Consider the following 17,231-nt stretch of genomic DNA (forward strand, 5'->3'; position numbering starts at 1 on the left):
TTTGGGTCACCTAATAAGGGGCTCCCGGCATCCAAACAAACCATAAGTACTGTAGGCCTACAAGGTGCGCAATTTGCCTTCAACTTTGGCCGTAAGGGCAAATTTTAACAGAGGCATGGCGTCCTCTAGGGCCCTCCGTTCGGGAGTGCCCCTCCAGGAGATCTGTGAGGCAGCCAGTTGGGCTACCCTGCACACTTTCATCAGGTTTTATTGTCTTCACCTCCTTAGTGCGTCTGGCGCACGAGTGCTCTCGTCCTAGCTTAAGTGCCTGAGATCAGCTTCACTCTAGGACAGGCTTTTTCGGTGCATGGCCTAGTGGGTATTCGTTCCCCAAAGAGTCGTTTTCAACGACGCAGTGCGAGTTCCCTACGAAAGGGAACGTCTCGGGTTACGACTGTAACCCTTGTTCCCTGAGGAGGGAACGAGACACTGCGTCGTCTTGCCACGCCCCTTAACGCCTGGGAGCGGCTTGCTTCATCGCGAGGCTAATATGTGTGTGCGCCGGCGACACTTTTATGCATCCAGTTATGCCGTCACATGTTACGTCACGACGCAACACCAATCAGGATTGGATTAGTTTCATTCATACTTCAGCGGCGTACGCTTAGGGAGCGTCCCCAAAGAGTCATTTTCAACGACGCAGTGTCTCGTTCCCTCCTCAGGGAACAAGGGTTACAGTCGTAACCCGAGACGTTTTGTAGGTAGGCATACGGCAACAACAACCGCAACATGCAGTGCCGCCGCTCACACCACGCGCATCACGCGCTGTGCGTAGGGCACCAAGAGCTGAGGGGGCACCAAAAAAATTGCCTCCCGGAAGTTCCGGGAGTCTCCCGCATATTGATAGCGGCTCACTGATGCCCGCGAATTAGTTAAAATCTCCGGAATCTAGAGCGAGCGCGCACACGAGACAAAGACTGTGCTCCAAACCGCGTAGCGCGTGCACGGCAGAGAGGGAGAGAGAGCAAGAGACACTGGATCAGTATATCCTTCAATTTTCTCCTGCTGGATCCAACGCCGGGAAATCACTCCTCACGCCAGCACCTAAGTCTCCAGAGTCCGTTTCAGCCCTGTAGCTCAGCCACAGTTCTCTTTATCCTCCAGGTTGGACACCAAATTGACTCCAGCACAGAGAGGGAGGCATTTGGGGCTGGCATCCAAGTTGGCGGATCCTCCCATGATGTCGGTCCGTGCGTCTATAAAAATGTTACTGGTGGTCCCAGAGCTCCCCAGTCAGGTGTTCCCAAAGCTCACCAGTCAAGTGATACCAGAGCTCTCCAATCCAGTGGTGCCTAGTCTTGTGATCCCAAGTCCAGTGGGCCTGGTGGTCACGAGTCAGGTTGTCCCGAGTCTGGTGGTCCCGAGTTCAGTGGTCACGGTACTTCCACCATTGGCTGTTCTTCCTGCGAGGGCAACTGCCTTATCCTACTCCTCTCGAGGTGGCAGCAACGCTACAGCTCCTGCCTAGGTGGCTATCAACTCTCAGTAAAGTTATTTGCGTGGCAACAGAAAAATAACTTTCTTACTTGGTACAGTTACTACTCAAAGCTTGTAGCTGTGATCGCATTGTCAAAAGGACTTTGTTTTCCAAGCAGTGACTACATAATCATTACAAAGGTGAATGTCCACAATGTTTACATTGCATGTGATAAATGCACCAGCTGCTGTGCATCGGCGCGAGCATATAATGAGCAGAAGGTGCGTTCGCATCCTTGTTTTTCCTCTGAGGAGCCAGACCTGTGACTCGGCGGTACAGCTGAAGCTCAGCAACTGTGGCGAGGGGACTCACGTCTCCGTTCCCTCCTCGGGGAACGAGGGTTACCATGCGTAGCCGAGACATTCGCCTTCATCGACGAATGGGGATATCTACCAAAACGCCACGCTGCGGAAGCCACACCCTACCCCAGAGGGAGGCACAGTGACGGATACACATATGGACTAGCCTCAGCAGGGTAGTACAACATATGGCAAACTCAGGGGTGGTTCCAGCCTAGTTATAGGGGAGAAAGAACACCAGCAGAGACGACAGAGCAAAGACACGGGCTCGTCCACAGAGGAGCTGATTGTGGAGGAATACACATATGGGGTCGCCTGAGATAAAGTGAATTCAGACTGCAGACTAAGCAACGATACCTCGAGTTGTCATAGATGCGACGCGACGCGATGCAGTGCAGCGCTGCACTTCTCGTCCAGTCTGCGACCCCCTTTAGATTATTGGCAGCATAAAAAAACTAAAATCGATGTGACAGCCATGGGCTGAACAATACAAGTTACCGGTAATATCCATCGAGCCTATAAACTTGTTGCCCAAATCACATCAACAAGAAAGAATGAAGGCTACCCTGTAAAACAACTGCAATCATGTGAAACAAAATGACCCTATTCATCACTATTATCATCACCGCGATCCTCAACTACAAGTTCATTGGATAATTCCTCCTCCTCGTCGCTTTCCTCCACTTCTCCCTCTCCAGCCTCCGCTAACTCTGCCTGCCTTGCTTGCGCTAACAGCTCCTGCCCAAATGCGTAGGGCTCTCTTGCGTGCGCAATCTGCACCATAGAACTGGCTTAAACAGACGATCTGACTGGTTTTAGAAGATACTGTATGTACAACCCGAAACTAAAAAACAGACCAGGCCTCTATTTGAGACCGGCTTTTATTTATCCAAACCTGTAGCCACACCAGGCGTGTAAAAGAGACACTTTTATTATTTGAAGTTTTACGGTACTTTTTACTTAAATGTTTAATTATACTGTATAAGGACACCTTAAAATAAAATGTAACTGAAAATTCACCTTTTCTTAAAGTATTTTAACCGCTTTTAGCTGTGGCCGGAAATTACACCACTCATAATTCTGTCATGACAACTCTCAGGAGATTGGTATGGTAATAGAGATTGGAATGGTAATGTATATGGCAATGTTAATATATTTGGTTTTGGCGGAACAGATCTGCTACGCTGCTGCTGAAGAGCAAGTACAGAGACTTGCTACTGCGAACACCTTCACAGATGTCTATGTGAGCATGTAAGACAAGCTTCTGCTGCTGCAGCCTCCACATGTAACATACATGTATTAACACCATAGCAGATTTATACAGGCGAAGCTGCAGACTGTAACGGCAAACAATGCCAACTATTTGAATGTTTGATCAGCAAGCTCATTGGCCGCTGGTGCAACAGCAACCAATCAGCTGTGCTATGTAAATAACGACATGATTGCTACCAATAAGTTAAAGACCTATCAGCCTGCACCAGTGAGACTTTCATGCCAGAACTACGTAATTAGAAGACACAGGAAGGCAAAGACTGTTGCCAGTGAGAGGATGGTTGTGGTCACCCTCTGACCCTTGGTACTTTTAATTGAGTCTAATGGGCTTCTTGGTGTTTAAATTAGAATTTGAACAGCCATGGCTCACTTGAACATTCCATCATTTTAAGTCTATGGGATTTTTCCGAGTATTAATCATCATTTTAGGAAAACCGAAAGTACAACGAGTTAGAAATGATTTGGCAACCCGAGTCAAAACCGAGTCGGTCTGAGCCGAGTTTGGTGGATGTATCTTTAAACCATCTAGAAGAAAGCTCTAAGGCGACCTACACACTGCAGCTAAATTCAGTTGTCAGTTCACCTTTTAGTGCTTAATACTGTTCTGTACACACACAGTTCAGTCATTTAAGGTAGTGACAACTGCATGTACAAAAATTTCACAAAAACTAGTGACGTACAACGAGAGATATGAAAGATGGCAGACGAGATATTCTGTTTACAGCATGGTAATTAACATTGTTTGCTGGCTTTGCCCACTCAAGGGTGAACATATTGTGGTTTTGAATCATTTTAGTCTCCATGTGGCTGAGGCTTAGACTGAAATTTCTACAATCTTTGAATATTTGCAGAAATTATAACAAATGGGATTTTTGCTGGATGGGAATGTGCCATTTTTATCACTACTGGCTTTCTTCTACAAAGAAAAAACTGACACTTGTTGTGTGCTTTCACTGTATTAGACATATTTTACTATATTCTTGAACTAAATATCTTGTCAGATTGGTAACATATTTTATTGTTTAGCCCAATTGCTGCCACATTAGCCTGCTACAAGAACTTCCAAGGGTGAAAAGGTGAAATGTTTTATGATTCAAAAAAGGGGGAGGGGTGTCTGAATGTACCCTCATCCCAAAAAAGGATTTATTTACTTCAGTGTGTGTCATATGTCAAAGTAAGATATTAATAGACTAAAAATAAATAATTATAATACACATGAACTTCGAGATGGAAGCTGTGACCTATATATTTTGAAGCAATAAATGTTTGTCTTATAACTGAATTCTCTGTCAGTCTGTCCATAATTTCTTGTGTCAAGAAAGCTCATGGGTAAAAAAAAATGGGTCAAGAAAGCTCATCATCGTATATCAAAATATATGAGGTTGCCCATGTATAGATTCTGCTTAGTGTGCATGATCAACTTCTATAAAAGCCAAGAGGGTAGACCAGAAGAGATGCAGAAGACCTCAGAAGTTCCATCAAGTGGTAAGAGCGTATGCTGACTGTGACTGAAAGGAATTTAACATCATCACTTATGCGTCTGTACTCAAAGGAATTGTGTTTTTATTTATATTAATACTTTTTTTTTTTCAAGGGTAGTGAACATTTCATCTGGTCTCAAGGACAAAAAGGCAAGTGAGTTTAAGATTCTGTGTATGGATTAGGGTAGATGAAAACAGTATTAGTAAGATTAATTTAAGGAAGGGGTTCTATTGACCCTTTATTTAGGTGCCAAACATAGGCACCTATTGTATTTGTTTTTTTTATTGTGTTGTATTGAATTCTGTTTTTATTCTTCCACTTTTGAGTCTATGAGAGCCCATAAAACCCCTTGTGGGAAAGTTATACAAATTTGGCCCAAATATAGAGGACATTCGACACATTTCTGTGCAGACTCGGTTTGTGTAAACAGAAAAGGAAGTGGGAAAGGGCCAAATGATAATGCTATAATAGAGCGTTATGCTAAAATTGGCTCTAACTACAGAACTGTTGGTCTGATTAAATTCAAAATTGGGATGCAGTGTTGCTATTATAATCCAGAATGACATTTGCATAAATATAAATCATTAGAAATGTCTTAAATTTTATCATAAAATATTGAATTAATATAATACAAAATCTGTCACAGAAATTTCTTAAGGTTTGTCAGGAAATCTTATGCATCCATTGAGAAAAAAAAACTACACTTAGCTACAGTGGAGAAAAACTTATCTTTAGCTCTCTTTGTGAGCATTAGTGAGTACACACATGCAATGTAATGTCCGTTTCATTCATACTCGTAGCAGGTGGACGCTCTCGGGCTGAGAGTCCACAAGTAAGACTCATAGTCGGCAGTGAAAATCTCTGTATTGTCCTGAAACTTCATATACCACAATTCATATTATGTGCCGTCCCCTGACACCAGCATTTCAATTTCATCACCAGAAAGACATATTCAATCGATATTTTTGCCATTAATGGGCCCCTTACCTGCTTCTTGCTTGCTATCTAAATGTTTATCTAGTAGTATTGCTATCTAGTATTATTTTATGTGTCTGTTTTTATTTGTAAGCCTAAACTTAGGAATATGCCTCTTTCCTAACACAATTCATGTGTTTTATATTTTATGTGTCTTGCCTTTGTTGAATATTCATAAAAAAATGTAATGGATAAGTTGATATTTTCTCTCTTTAGTAAGCCGCCACCATGAGTACGGACGCGGAGATGGCCGCTTATGGCAAAGCTGCCATTTACCTTCGTAAGCCTGAGAGGGAGAGGATGGAGGCTCAGGCCAAACCATTTGATGCCAAGGCTGCCTGCTATGTGGTTGATGTCAAAGAGTTGTACCTCAAGGGAACAATTAAGAGCAGAGACGGTGGCAAAGTCACAGTTGAGTTGCTTGACACTAAGGAGGTAAATTTTCATTTTCATTTCATGTAGATCGTCATTAAATTACTTATTAAATTGTTTTCTTTTATATCTAATATCTAATTTATCAAATTGATAGGAGAGAGTTGCTAAGGAAGCAGATGTCTACCCAATGAACCCTCCCAAGTATGACAAGATTGAAGACATGGCCATGATGACCCATCTCAATGAAGCCTCTGTGCTGTATAACCTCAAAGAGCGTTATGCTGCGTGGATGATCTACGTAAATTCTGAAACGACATAAAAAAAACATTTAAGTTCATTTTTCTATGTTGTTGGAAGCTGACCACGTCTCTGCTCATTTCAGACCTACTCTGGACTCTTCTGCGCAACTGTGAACCCCTACAAGTGGCTCCCAGTGTATGATGCAGAAGTGGTGTCTGCCTACAGAGGCAAAAAGCGTATGGAGGCCCCACCCCACATCTTCTCTGTCTCTGACAACGCCTATCAGTTCATGCAGACTGGTAAGACATTATGGAATTGAATTCTATAGAATTCATTAAGATGAATTAGATGTTGCTGTTATTATGATATAATATATTTACAGCGTATTTTACAAATTTCTATCAACAGATAGAGAAAACCAGTCTGTCCTTATCACGTAAGTTTTTTAATTAAATTTAAGACCATGACAAAAATGAAAAGTATAACATAGATGGAGAATTTATGGAGATATTTACAAAATAGAATTTAAGATTGAACAAAGATTGAATATACTTTGAAAAGTCTACATGTATTTCAATCTTCTGTATTCTAATCTCTTATAAACCAGTGGAGAATCTGGTGCTGGAAAGACTGTGAACACGAAACGTGTCATCCAGTACTTTGCCACAGTTGCAGTGTCAGGTGTCAAGAAAGAGGCCAGTAAAATAAAGGTACGAGATACAAAACTACTTCATATATATTATTTTAAAAGATGATGATTTACACTCATCTCACAAACTATACGATACGTGAATTTGTGAAATGCCTATAAATTGTCTTTAGTCATGAAATAGAAAAACAATTGAAAATAAATGAAAACCCTTCAAACATTACAGGGCTCTCTTGAGGACCAGATCATTGCTGCCAACCCTCTGCTTGAGTCTTATGGTAATGCCAAGACTGTGAGAAATGACAACTCCTCCCGTTTTGTAAGTTAACCACTGTTTATTTACAGTACATATGGTCAGTTGTGTTCAATTTTACTGTACAGAGTTTTCTATAAAGAGATTATAATAATTATGATTTATGTAATATGCTATTATGATTTAAACAGGGTAAATTCATCAGAATTCATTTCGGCACAACTGGAAAACTGGCTAGTGCTGACATTGAGACATGTAGGTGGACATGATTTCATTGATCCATCCTGAACATTTGTCGTTGTCTGTCACTCTTCAGATGATTGTGACTCAAGTACATTCTCTCAACAGATCTGCTGGAGAAGTCTAGAGTGTCATTCCAGCTTCCAGATGAGAGAGGCTACCACATCTTCTTCCAGATGATGACCAACCATAAGCCTGAGATTGTTGGTAGGTGCACATTTTTCATCCATTCAATGTTTCAGATAATATTGTAAGATGCTCTTTCATAAATGCTGTGTATTTTACAGAAATGTCGCTCCTCACCAGCAACCCCTATGACTACCCCATGTGCAGTCAGGGTCAGATCACAGTGGCCAGCATTGATGATAAAGTTGAGCTGGATGCTACTGATGTGAGTCATTGCTATTTGAATATTGACATATTCTATTTAAATATGGCAAATCATATATTTTATTATTCTCTGTAATTTACAGGAAGCTATTGACATTCTTGGTTTCACAAGTGAAGATAAAGTGGGCATCTACAAGTTCACTGGAGCTGTGCTTCATCATGGCAACATGAAGTTCAAGCAGAAGCAGCGTGAGGAGCAGGCTGAGCCTGATGGCAATGAGGGTGAGACTTGTGTTATCCTGGGCTTTTAAATAGTAACTGTTGCATCAACTTTGCCGATAAACCACAGAAACTGTGTATAAAATGTTTAGTGTAAATATAAACTAGAAGTTGCGTGCATATCAATAAATCTAAAAGTAAAAGAGAAAGTACCTAGTGCCTGATTTATTATAATTTACACAAAAGACTCTATAGTGCAGATAATTTATTTTAAAATGTATTTAACAGAGGCTGACAAAATCGCCTACCTTCTGGGTTTGAACTCTGCTGAAATGTTGAAGGGTTTGTGCTACCCCAGAGTCAAGGTCGGAAATGAGTATGTGACCAAAGGCCAGACCGTGCCACAGGTATAGTAACATTTCCAGCATGCCATGTGTTTAACCTAAAATTCTGGTTAATTATTGCAGAAGTAAAATATCCACTCAATTCTACTTACAGGTGTACAACTCTGTTAGCGCCTTGGCCAAATCTATCTATGAGAGGATGTTCTTGTGGATGGTCATTCGTATCAACCAGATGTTGGACACAAAACAACAAAGAAATTTCTACATTGGCGTGCTGGATATTGCTGGCTTTGAGATCTTTGATGTAAGAATGATTATTTTATCTCTTTTTATGTCAAAATTAATGATATTCAGAAGGTAGTAAATGTTTCTGTAATTGTTTTGTCCTCCAGTACAACAGCATGGAGCAGCTGTGCATCAACTTCACCAATGAGAAACTGCAACAGTTTTTCAACCACACCATGTTTGTGCTGGAGCAAGAGGAGTACAAGAAGGAGGGCATTGTTTGGGAGTTCATTGACTTCGGCATGGACTTAGCTTCTTGCATTGAGCTCATTGAGAAGGTTATCAATGGTTTATGAATTTATTAATTTCCATTTATCCTATTCTCAAAATCTCCTATTTTTGATAATAAACAACATTCTTTTATAAACAGCCCATGGGTATCTTCTCCATCCTTGAAGAGGAGTGCATGTTCCCCAAGGCTTCAGATGCTTCCTTCAAGAACAAGCTGTATGATCAGCATCTTGGCAAGAACAAAGCTTTCGAGAAACCAAAGCCAGCCAAAGGCAAGGCTGAAGCCCACTTCTCCCTGGTTCACTACGCTGGAACTGTGGACTACAATGTCACTGGCTGGTTGGACAAGAACAAGGATCCACTGAATGATTCTGTTCTGCTGCTGTACCAGAAGTCTTCTGTCAAACTGCTGGCTACTCTCTACCCACCTGTTGTTGAGGGTAAAGAAAAAATATATTTAAATAAAACTTTGATTCAGTTTTGAACTTTCTTTCTTGTTTTTGGATTTATACATGTTCCCTTGTATTTTTATCTCAATAGATACTACTAAAAAGGGAGGCAAGAAGAAGGGTGGCTCCATGCAGACTGTGTCCTCCCAGTTCAGGGTATGTATAGAGATGACATCACAGCAATATTGCTTTATTTGAGAAAAACAAAATACAAAGCATGCCAAACTTTTTCTATTTTCCACAGGAGAACTTGGGCAAACTCATGACCAACTTAAGGGCCACTCACCCTCACTTTGTGCGTTGCCTGATTCCTAATGAGTCAAAGACTCCAGGTAAAGTATTACCAAAAAAACATATAGATATTTTGGTTCTCAATATATGATGAAGTTAATTTACCAAGTTCATGGTGTAAACTGTTCGTTATAGGTCTCATGGAGAACTTCCTGGTTATCCACCAGCTGAGGTGTAACGGTGTTCTGGAGGGTATCAGAATCTGCACAAAGGGTTTCCCCAGCAGAATCCAATACGGTGACTTTAAGCAGAGGTAAATGGGACCACATGATAACAAGATTTCCTATGGGGCTCCTAATTAAAAGATATGAAGTATTTTGATACATTTTCCACAGATACAAGGTGCTGAATGCCGGTGTTATCCCAGAGGGACAGTTTATGGATAACAAGAAGGCCAGTGAGAAACTCCTGGGATCCATCGACGTTAATCATGACGACTACAGATTTGGACATACGAAGGTTTATATTTAGCTTTAGCAATATTACAAAGATTCAGTGATCATGGTCATTTAGCTCATACAGTTTAAATCAATATATTTTGATTTACTGTTTTACATAAACTCAGGTGTTCTTCAAAGCTGGTCTTCTGGGTCTTCTTGAGGAGATGCGAGATGAGAAACTGGCTGCTCTGGTCACAATGACTCAGGCTCTCTGCCGTGGTTACCTGATGAGGAGGGAGTATGTGAAAATGACGGAGAGGAGGTGATTATTGTCATGAGTAAAGATGACATCAATGATAACTGTGCAAACGTTATGATGATTATGCCATTTAATGATGAATTATTCACAGGGAGTCGATTTACACCATTCAATACAACATCCGCTCATTTATGAATGTCAAACACTGGCCATGGATGAAGGTTTATTACAAGATCAAGCCTCTGCTTCAGAGTGCAGAGACTGAGAAGGAGCTGGCAAACATGAAAGAGGACTATACAAAATGCAAAGAGGCTTTGGTTAAGGCTGAAGCCAAAAAGAAGGAGCTTGAAGAGAAGATGGTGGCACTGTTGCAAGAGAAAAATGATCTGCAGCTGCAAGTAGCATCTGTGAGTATATTTTATAACTAACTGAATTTTGCCTCCATTAAAAATGAGCAAGGTTGTTTCCAATGAAATAGCAATCTAATTTACTAACAGGAATCTGAGGGTCTCTCAGATGCTGAGGAGAGGTGTGAGGGTCTGATCAAAAGCAAAATCCAGCTTGAAGCTAAACTCAAGGAGACAACTGAGAGACTGGAGGATGAGGAAGAAATCAATGCTGAACTGACAGCCAAGAAGAGGAAACTGGAGGATGAGTGCTCTGAGCTGAAGAAAGACATTGATGACCTGGAGCTCACCTTGGCTAAAGTGGAGAAGGAGAAACATGCCACTGAGAATAAGGTTGGAGATTGAGTTGGTTTAAGATTAGATTGAATCTCTGTCTTATATATTGATATAGAATATGAATTGTAATATGTAAGCTTATTTGGAACAAAACATCCTACAGGTCAAGAACTTGACTGAGGAAATGTCAGCTCAGGATGAGAGCATTGCCAAGCTTACGAAGGAGAAGAAAGCCCTCCAAGAGTCACATCAGCAGACACTGGATGATCTTCAGGCCGAGGAGGACAAAGTCAACACCTTGACCAAATCCAAGACAAAGCTTGAGCAGCAAGTTGATGATGTGAGTTGACATTAATTACATTAATTCATCAAATCAACTGTTTTCTGCTGTGAACATATCATATATATTATTGTCCTGTAGCTTGAGGGTTCCCTTGAACAAGAGAAGAAGCTCCGCATGGACCTGGAGAGAACCAAGAGAAAGCTTGAAGGAGACCTGAAATTATCCCAAGAGTCCGTCATGGACCTGGAGAATGACAAGCAGCAATCTGACGAGAAAATAAAAAAGTAATTAAAGCAGGAAATCTTTGAAAACATTGAAAACTTTTATTTGTTGTTTTATAAATATTTTTACAACTACTTATTGTTGAACACATTGTTGAACAGGAAAGACTTTGAAACAAGTCAGCTGCTCAGCAAGATTGAAGATGAACAATCTCTGGGCGCTCAACTCCAGAAGAAAATCAAGGAGCTTCAGGTATTTTGAGATTTTTTCAAACATTACATCACTATGATCAAGTACAGATCACCAAAAATCTAATTAACTACTTACCACCATAGGCCCGCATTGAGGAACTGGAGGAAGAGATTGAGGCTGAGCGCGCTGCTCGTGCCAAGGTTGAGAAGCAGAGAGCTGATCTCTCCAGGGAACTTGAGGAGATCAGTGAGAGGCTTGAGGAGGCTGGAGGAGCCACTTCTGCTCAGATCGAGATGAATAAGAAGCGTGAAGCTGAATTCCAGAAGCTGCGTCGTGATCTTGAAGAGTCCACCCTCCAGCATGAAGCTACTGCTGCTGCCCTCCGCAAGAAGCAGGCAGACAGTGTGGCCGAGCTGGGAGAGCAGATCGACAACCTGCAGCGTGTCAAGCAGAAGCTTGAGAAAGAGAAGAGTGAATACAAAATGGAGATTGATGATCTTTCCAGCAACATGGAAGCTGTTGCCAAAGCAAAGGTTGGAAAATATTCTAAATAATATATGTGACCCATACTGGCAAAATGAGTTGGAATCCGCATTTCATTTTCATTCACAAAAATGTTTTCATTAAGCCCTCTTTTAGCGATCCCAATGCTCCAAATAGTAATTATACATCTAAAATGATCTTTATTTGTACGTTTTCGGAGAGGTGTACCTTCCTAAATCTTTCCTTTGTTTTAATAATCAATAAATTGCCATTTTTTTCTCAACGACTGGTGCTTTCCCTCAGCACAAGTTTTAATATTCGTAGCAAATTTTCAATGGCATGAGTCTGAACCAATGAAATGTGATTTTTAAACTCATGCTGATGTAAACAAACCGACCTTACTCACACTGAATGACAGATCCGAAGCATGCGCACAAAGACAATCCTGATATACACATGTACACAGAATTGCATATTTCAAAATATCTGTCTCGGCGAATATTCACGCAAACATTATCTGTTATGCCTTAAGTGAACCTTTGGTTACCTGTTGAGGGAAGACATCTGATGTGTAACATTATATTAGATACGTGCATTACAATTGGTCTTAAGGATTTTCTGTTTTCTGAAGGATTCAAAACAAAATCACCTAGCAACCATACTTTAAAATCCCTGGTAATACCACCAAATTTGGTACACACCAAATCAAAACCAAATATTTATAGGAGAAAAAAAATATTATTTTTTTCCATGATACCACAATTGTTTGATTAACATGAATGAGACAGCAGCCTGTATATTAACTAGATTTTTCTCAAAATTGACTTAGCTGACTCGATTGACTTCAAATAGTGGTAGCGCAATCCTTTTTTGTCTGATTATAACAAATCATACATCATCATACATGAAAGTCTTTAAATAACAATAAAAGTAAATAATAACCCATTTTTGAAAATGTGCTCATTTTGACTCATTTTGCCAGCAAGGGTCACATACAACACATACTTGACTTTCACAAGTCTTGAAGTTTTTTCAAATAACTAATGATTTTTTGTATTTGCAGGGCAATCTTGAGAAGATGTGCCGCACACTTGAGGACCAGCTTAGTGAAATTAAGTCCAAGAATGACGAGAACATTCGTCAGTTAAATGATCTCAGTACTCAAAGTGCAAGATTTCAAACTGAAAATGGTAACTCATGAACAAATTAATATTATATCAAAAGTAATTAATGTCATTAATTAACGATAATTATCAACAACAATCACATTAATTAACGATCATTCTCAACAATAATCAGTAACAATTCTCAACAATAATTAATAAAAAATAATAGTGTATTAAGATTATTCAGCAGTAAATTTCTGACTAAAACAGTCTTATAAGAGGACTTTTTTAATGCTGACTGATACAATCTTAGATCCATTTGTTTTTAAATAAACTGATAGAGACATAGAAAAGACTGACACAGTGAATCTAAATCTATACAGGTGAGTTTGGTCGTCAGCTGGAGGAGAAGGAGGCTCTGGTTTCTCAGCTCACCAGAGGAAAACAAGCTTCCACTCAGCAAATTGAGGAGCTTAAGAGGCATATTGAAGAGGAGGTTAAGGTAATATAGCATAATCAATTCATGCACATACTTGTCAATTACTTTACTGTAGAGACAAGCTAATATTATGCGACTTTGTTCCTTAGGCTAAGAACGCACTGGCCCATGCTGTGCAATCAGCCCGTCATGACTGTGACCTGCTCCGTGAGCAGTTTGAGGAAGAGCAGGAGGCAAAGGCTGAGCTGCAGCGGGGAATGTCAAAGGCCAACAGTGAGGTTGCTCAGTGGAGAACCAAATATGAAACTGATGCCATCCAGCGCACGGAGGAGCTTGAAGAGTCCAAGTATGTCTATTATTGTATAATATTCCCAATTCTCACAGCTATTTTATAGATTAGAATTCAAAATAATGTGTATTACTTAACAGGAAGAAGCTGGCCCAGCGTCTGCAAGAGGCAGAGGAACAAGTTGAGGCAGTGAACTCCAAATGTGCATCTCTGGAGAAGACCAAACAGAGACTCCAGGGTGAGGTGGAGGACCTCATGATTGACGTGGAGAGAGCCAATGGTTTGGCTGCCAACCTTGACAAGAAGCAGAAGAACTTCGACAAGGTGAACAGTTTTAGTCATATAATATGTTATCTTTGTAAAGTATTGCTAGTATAGGCTTTGTTAAATATGTTGTATACAAACCAATCCTTAAATATCTCCATCAAAGGTCCTGGCAGAATGGAAGCAGAAATATGAGGAAGGTCAGGCAGAGCTGGAAGGTGCCCAGAAAGAGGCTCGTTCACTCAGCACTGAACTATTCAAGATGAAGAACTCCTATGAGGAGAGCCTGGATCAGCTGGAGACCCTCAAGAGAGAGAACAAGAATCTGCAGCGTAAGAATGAAACCGTTAAATTAGAAAAAACTAAAAGGGATTGTTCACCTAAAATGAAAATTATTTTACTAATTACTGACCTAATTACTGGTAATTACTATGACTTTTGTTCATATTTGGTACACAAATTAAGATCTTTTTGATGAAATCTGAGAGCTCAATTCATATGGATTAGTTTTATGATCGCGTAATAACCTTTTTGAAGCTTCAAATAATCAATTGTGTAGCTGTCTATGGAGGGACAGAAAACTTTCAAATTTCATCAAAAATATTTTCATTTGTGTTCCAACGATGAACGAAAGTCTTACGGCGTTTGTAATAACATAAGGGTGAGTAATTCATTAATGATAACATTTTCATTTGTGGGTGAACTATCCCTTTAAATGTTCTTAGTCTCAGTGAGCATTAAAAAGTAAGCACATATGATTAATAAATGTGCATTATGATAAATATGATATGTTTTTCTCTCTATAGAGGAAATTTCAGATCTGACAGAGCAGTTAGGTGAGACTGGTAAGAGCATCCATGAGCTGGAAAAGGCCAAGAAGACAGTGGAGACTGAGAAGTCAGAGATTCAGACTGCCCTGGAGGAGGCTGAAGTGAGTATCTGGAGATCAATATGGAATTCTTGCTAGAACCATCATACTGTGTTTTTGTATTCATCAATACACTGTGTGCATTTTCTTTCTTATATTTAAATGTTGTTTTATTTGTCATAGGGTACACTGGAGCATGAGGAGTCCAAGATTCTTCGTGTCCAGCTTGAGCTAAACCAGATCAAGGGAGAGGTCGACAGGAAGATTGCAGAGAAGGATGAGGAGATGGAGCAGATCAAGAGGAACAGCCAGAGAGTCATTGAATCCATGCAGGGCACTCTGGACTCTGAAGTCAGGAGCAGGAATGATGCCCTGAGAATCAAGAAGAAGATGGAGGGAGACCTTAATGAGATGGAGATTCAGCTGAGCCACTCCAATCGCCAGGCTGCTGAGGCCCAGAAACAGCTCAGGAACGTTCAGGGACAACTCAAGGTATGCATAGAAATTCTTATTTTTGACTTTGGGATGTATTCATATATAGTTTTTTTTTAAATAATCTAACATATGGTAAGTACAGCCTAGCAGAAACCACATCGAAGGCTCATTCTAAAGCTATTGTTATGTTCAGGATGCCCAACTGCACCTTGATGATGCCCAGAGAGGACAGGAAGACATGAAGGAGCAAGTGGCCATGGTGGAGCGCAGAAACACTCTGATGCAGTCTGAGATTGAGGAGCTGAGAGCTGCTCTGGAGCAGACAGAGAGAGGCCGCAAAGTGGCTGAACAAGAGCTGGTGGATATCAGTGAGCGTGTTGGGCTGCTGCACTCTCAGGTAAGGGCATATTGTTTCCCTGAAATTAAGGGAATTGAGAGCATCATTCAAAATGTTCTAACTGTTGCTTTCCATTTTGTAGAACACAAGTCTCATAAACACCAAGAAGAAGCTTGAGGCTGACCTTGTTCATGTCCAGAGTGAAGTTGATGACACTGTACAGGAAGCCAGAAATGCAGAGGAGAAAGCCAAGAAGGCCATCACTGATGTGAGCCACAGTAGCTGCCAAATGTTTCAAAAGACGCTTACGTACTTAGAACATGTGGATCTAATGACTTTCTCTATTTATGCAAAAGGCTGCATTGATGGCAGAAGAGCTGAAGAAGGAGCAGGACACCAGTTCTCACCTTGAGAGGATGAAGAAAAATCTGGAGATCACAGTGAAGGACCTGCAGCACCGTCTGGATGAGGCTGAGAATCTGGCCATGAAAGGAGGAAAGAAACAACTCCAGAAGTTGGAGTCCAGAGTAAGCCTCTTTATAGTTATGATATGGGCAAAGTGAAGTATGTTATATTATGATTTGTTTGAATAAAAATAAAATTTTCTTTAGGTCCGTGAGCTTGAGGCTGAAGTTGAAGCTGAGCAGAGACGTGGAGCTGATGCTGTTAAAGGTGTCCGCAAATATGAGAGGAGAGTGAAAGAGCTCACTTATCAGGTATGACCATATTCCTTACAAGTTTGGTCAGACAAAAGAGTCTGTACAATAATGTATGTACTGACAATGCCTATTTTTTAGTAAAGGATCAATATTTAATTTGTAAATGTGTATTTTTTGAAGACTGAAGAGGACAAGAAGAACGTCACCAGACTCCAGGATTTGGTTGACAAACTGCAGCTGAAGGTCAAAGTCTACAAGAGGCAGTCTGAAGAGGCGGTATGTAAAATCTAATGGAACATTTTGTCACTGTAATTATTTATGTTGGAATGCTAATTTAATGAAATGTGATACATGAACCATATAAAAAAACTTTTAGGAGGAGCAAGCCAATGGTCACCTGTCCAAGTTGAGGAAGGTGCAGCATGAGCTTGAGGAGGCTGAGGAGCGTGCTGACATTTCTGAGTCTCAGGTCAACAAGCTCAGAGTTAAGAGCCGTGATTCTGGAAAGGTTAGACTAAGTAGATTCGTTTTTTTGCATTATTTATTCAACCTGTTTATCCAAATACATGAAATACCTCTTAAAAGAAGTAGTGGATCTATAATAATTGCATTTTGCTGATGTTACATATCCTGTATGACATTTGCACATCTGTATTCTCTTAATTATGTAAAGTGAAAAACATTTGTGTTAATAAGACTAATGTTTGCCTCTTCCTTCTTTCCCAGGCCAAAGAAGAATGAATATTTAATACTTGAAGGGAGCATTTACAGAAGTCATATAATATGAATGTTTATTGTAAAAATACCTTTCTTAATAAACCTGTTTATTTCAGCAAATAATTAGCCTTTGTGTGATTTTTCAACAAGATACACTATTACAACACTTATATCTGATCTATATGATTACATTAAAGGGCACCT

At 40.3% G+C, this 17,231-nt stretch overlaps 1 protein-coding gene across 2 annotated transcripts; it reads left to right on the plus strand.

The window, feature by feature from the left end:
* Positions 1-4,419: 4,419 nt before the first annotated feature.
* LOC306995668 (myosin heavy chain, fast skeletal muscle-like) lies at positions 4,420-17,150 on the plus strand. 2 transcript variants are annotated; one of them, XM_079607461.1, is made up of 41 exons: positions 4,420-4,533; positions 4,643-4,683; positions 5,726-5,940; positions 6,035-6,178; positions 6,263-6,419; positions 6,529-6,556; positions 6,728-6,830; positions 6,996-7,088; positions 7,214-7,277; positions 7,371-7,469; positions 7,550-7,653; positions 7,736-7,874; positions 8,100-8,218; positions 8,310-8,459; positions 8,548-8,718; positions 8,811-9,111; positions 9,212-9,276; positions 9,365-9,452; positions 9,547-9,664; positions 9,747-9,870; positions 9,977-10,113; positions 10,202-10,457; positions 10,548-10,790; positions 10,897-11,073; positions 11,155-11,300; positions 11,400-11,490; positions 11,574-11,963; positions 12,977-13,103; positions 13,403-13,521; positions 13,608-13,804; positions 13,888-14,071; positions 14,178-14,343; positions 14,818-14,942; positions 15,063-15,371; positions 15,508-15,711; positions 15,794-15,919; positions 16,008-16,178; positions 16,263-16,367; positions 16,491-16,586; positions 16,687-16,818; positions 17,037-17,150. In XM_079607461.1, exons 3-41 carry the CDS (start codon positions 5,734-5,736, stop codon positions 17,049-17,051), a joined length of 5,790 nt encoding a protein of 1,929 aa, XP_079463587.1. In that variant the 5' UTR covers positions 4,420-4,533; positions 4,643-4,683; positions 5,726-5,733; the 3' UTR covers positions 17,052-17,150. The 2 variants fall into 2 exon arrangements, with proteins under 2 accessions (XP_079463587.1, XP_079463588.1); XM_079607462.1 differs by having other exon boundaries at positions 4,443-4,533; positions 5,722-5,940.
* Positions 17,151-17,231: the final 81 nt, after the last annotated feature.

This window comes from Phoxinus phoxinus (assembly GCF_949152265.1).
Source record: "Phoxinus phoxinus genome assembly, chromosome: 3".
Taxonomy (NCBI): Eukaryota; Metazoa; Chordata; class Actinopteri; order Cypriniformes; family Leuciscidae; genus Phoxinus; species Phoxinus phoxinus.

What these genes read in the sequence shown, in the direction of transcription:
- LOC306995668 (XM_079607461.1), top strand. Translation starts at nt 5,734, where the DNA reads ATGAGTACGGACGCGGAGATGGCCGCTTATGGCAAAGCTGCCATTTAC. An exon ending in AACATGCCACTGAGAATAAG is followed by an intron (nt 10,791 to 10,896) that starts GTTGGAGATTGA and finishes AACATCCTACAG; the next exon opens with GTCAAGAACTTGACTGAGGA. An exon ending in TTGAGCAGCAAGTTGATGAT is followed by an intron (nt 11,074 to 11,154) that starts GTGAGTTGACAT and finishes ATTGTCCTGTAG; the next exon opens with CTTGAGGGTTCCCTTGAACA.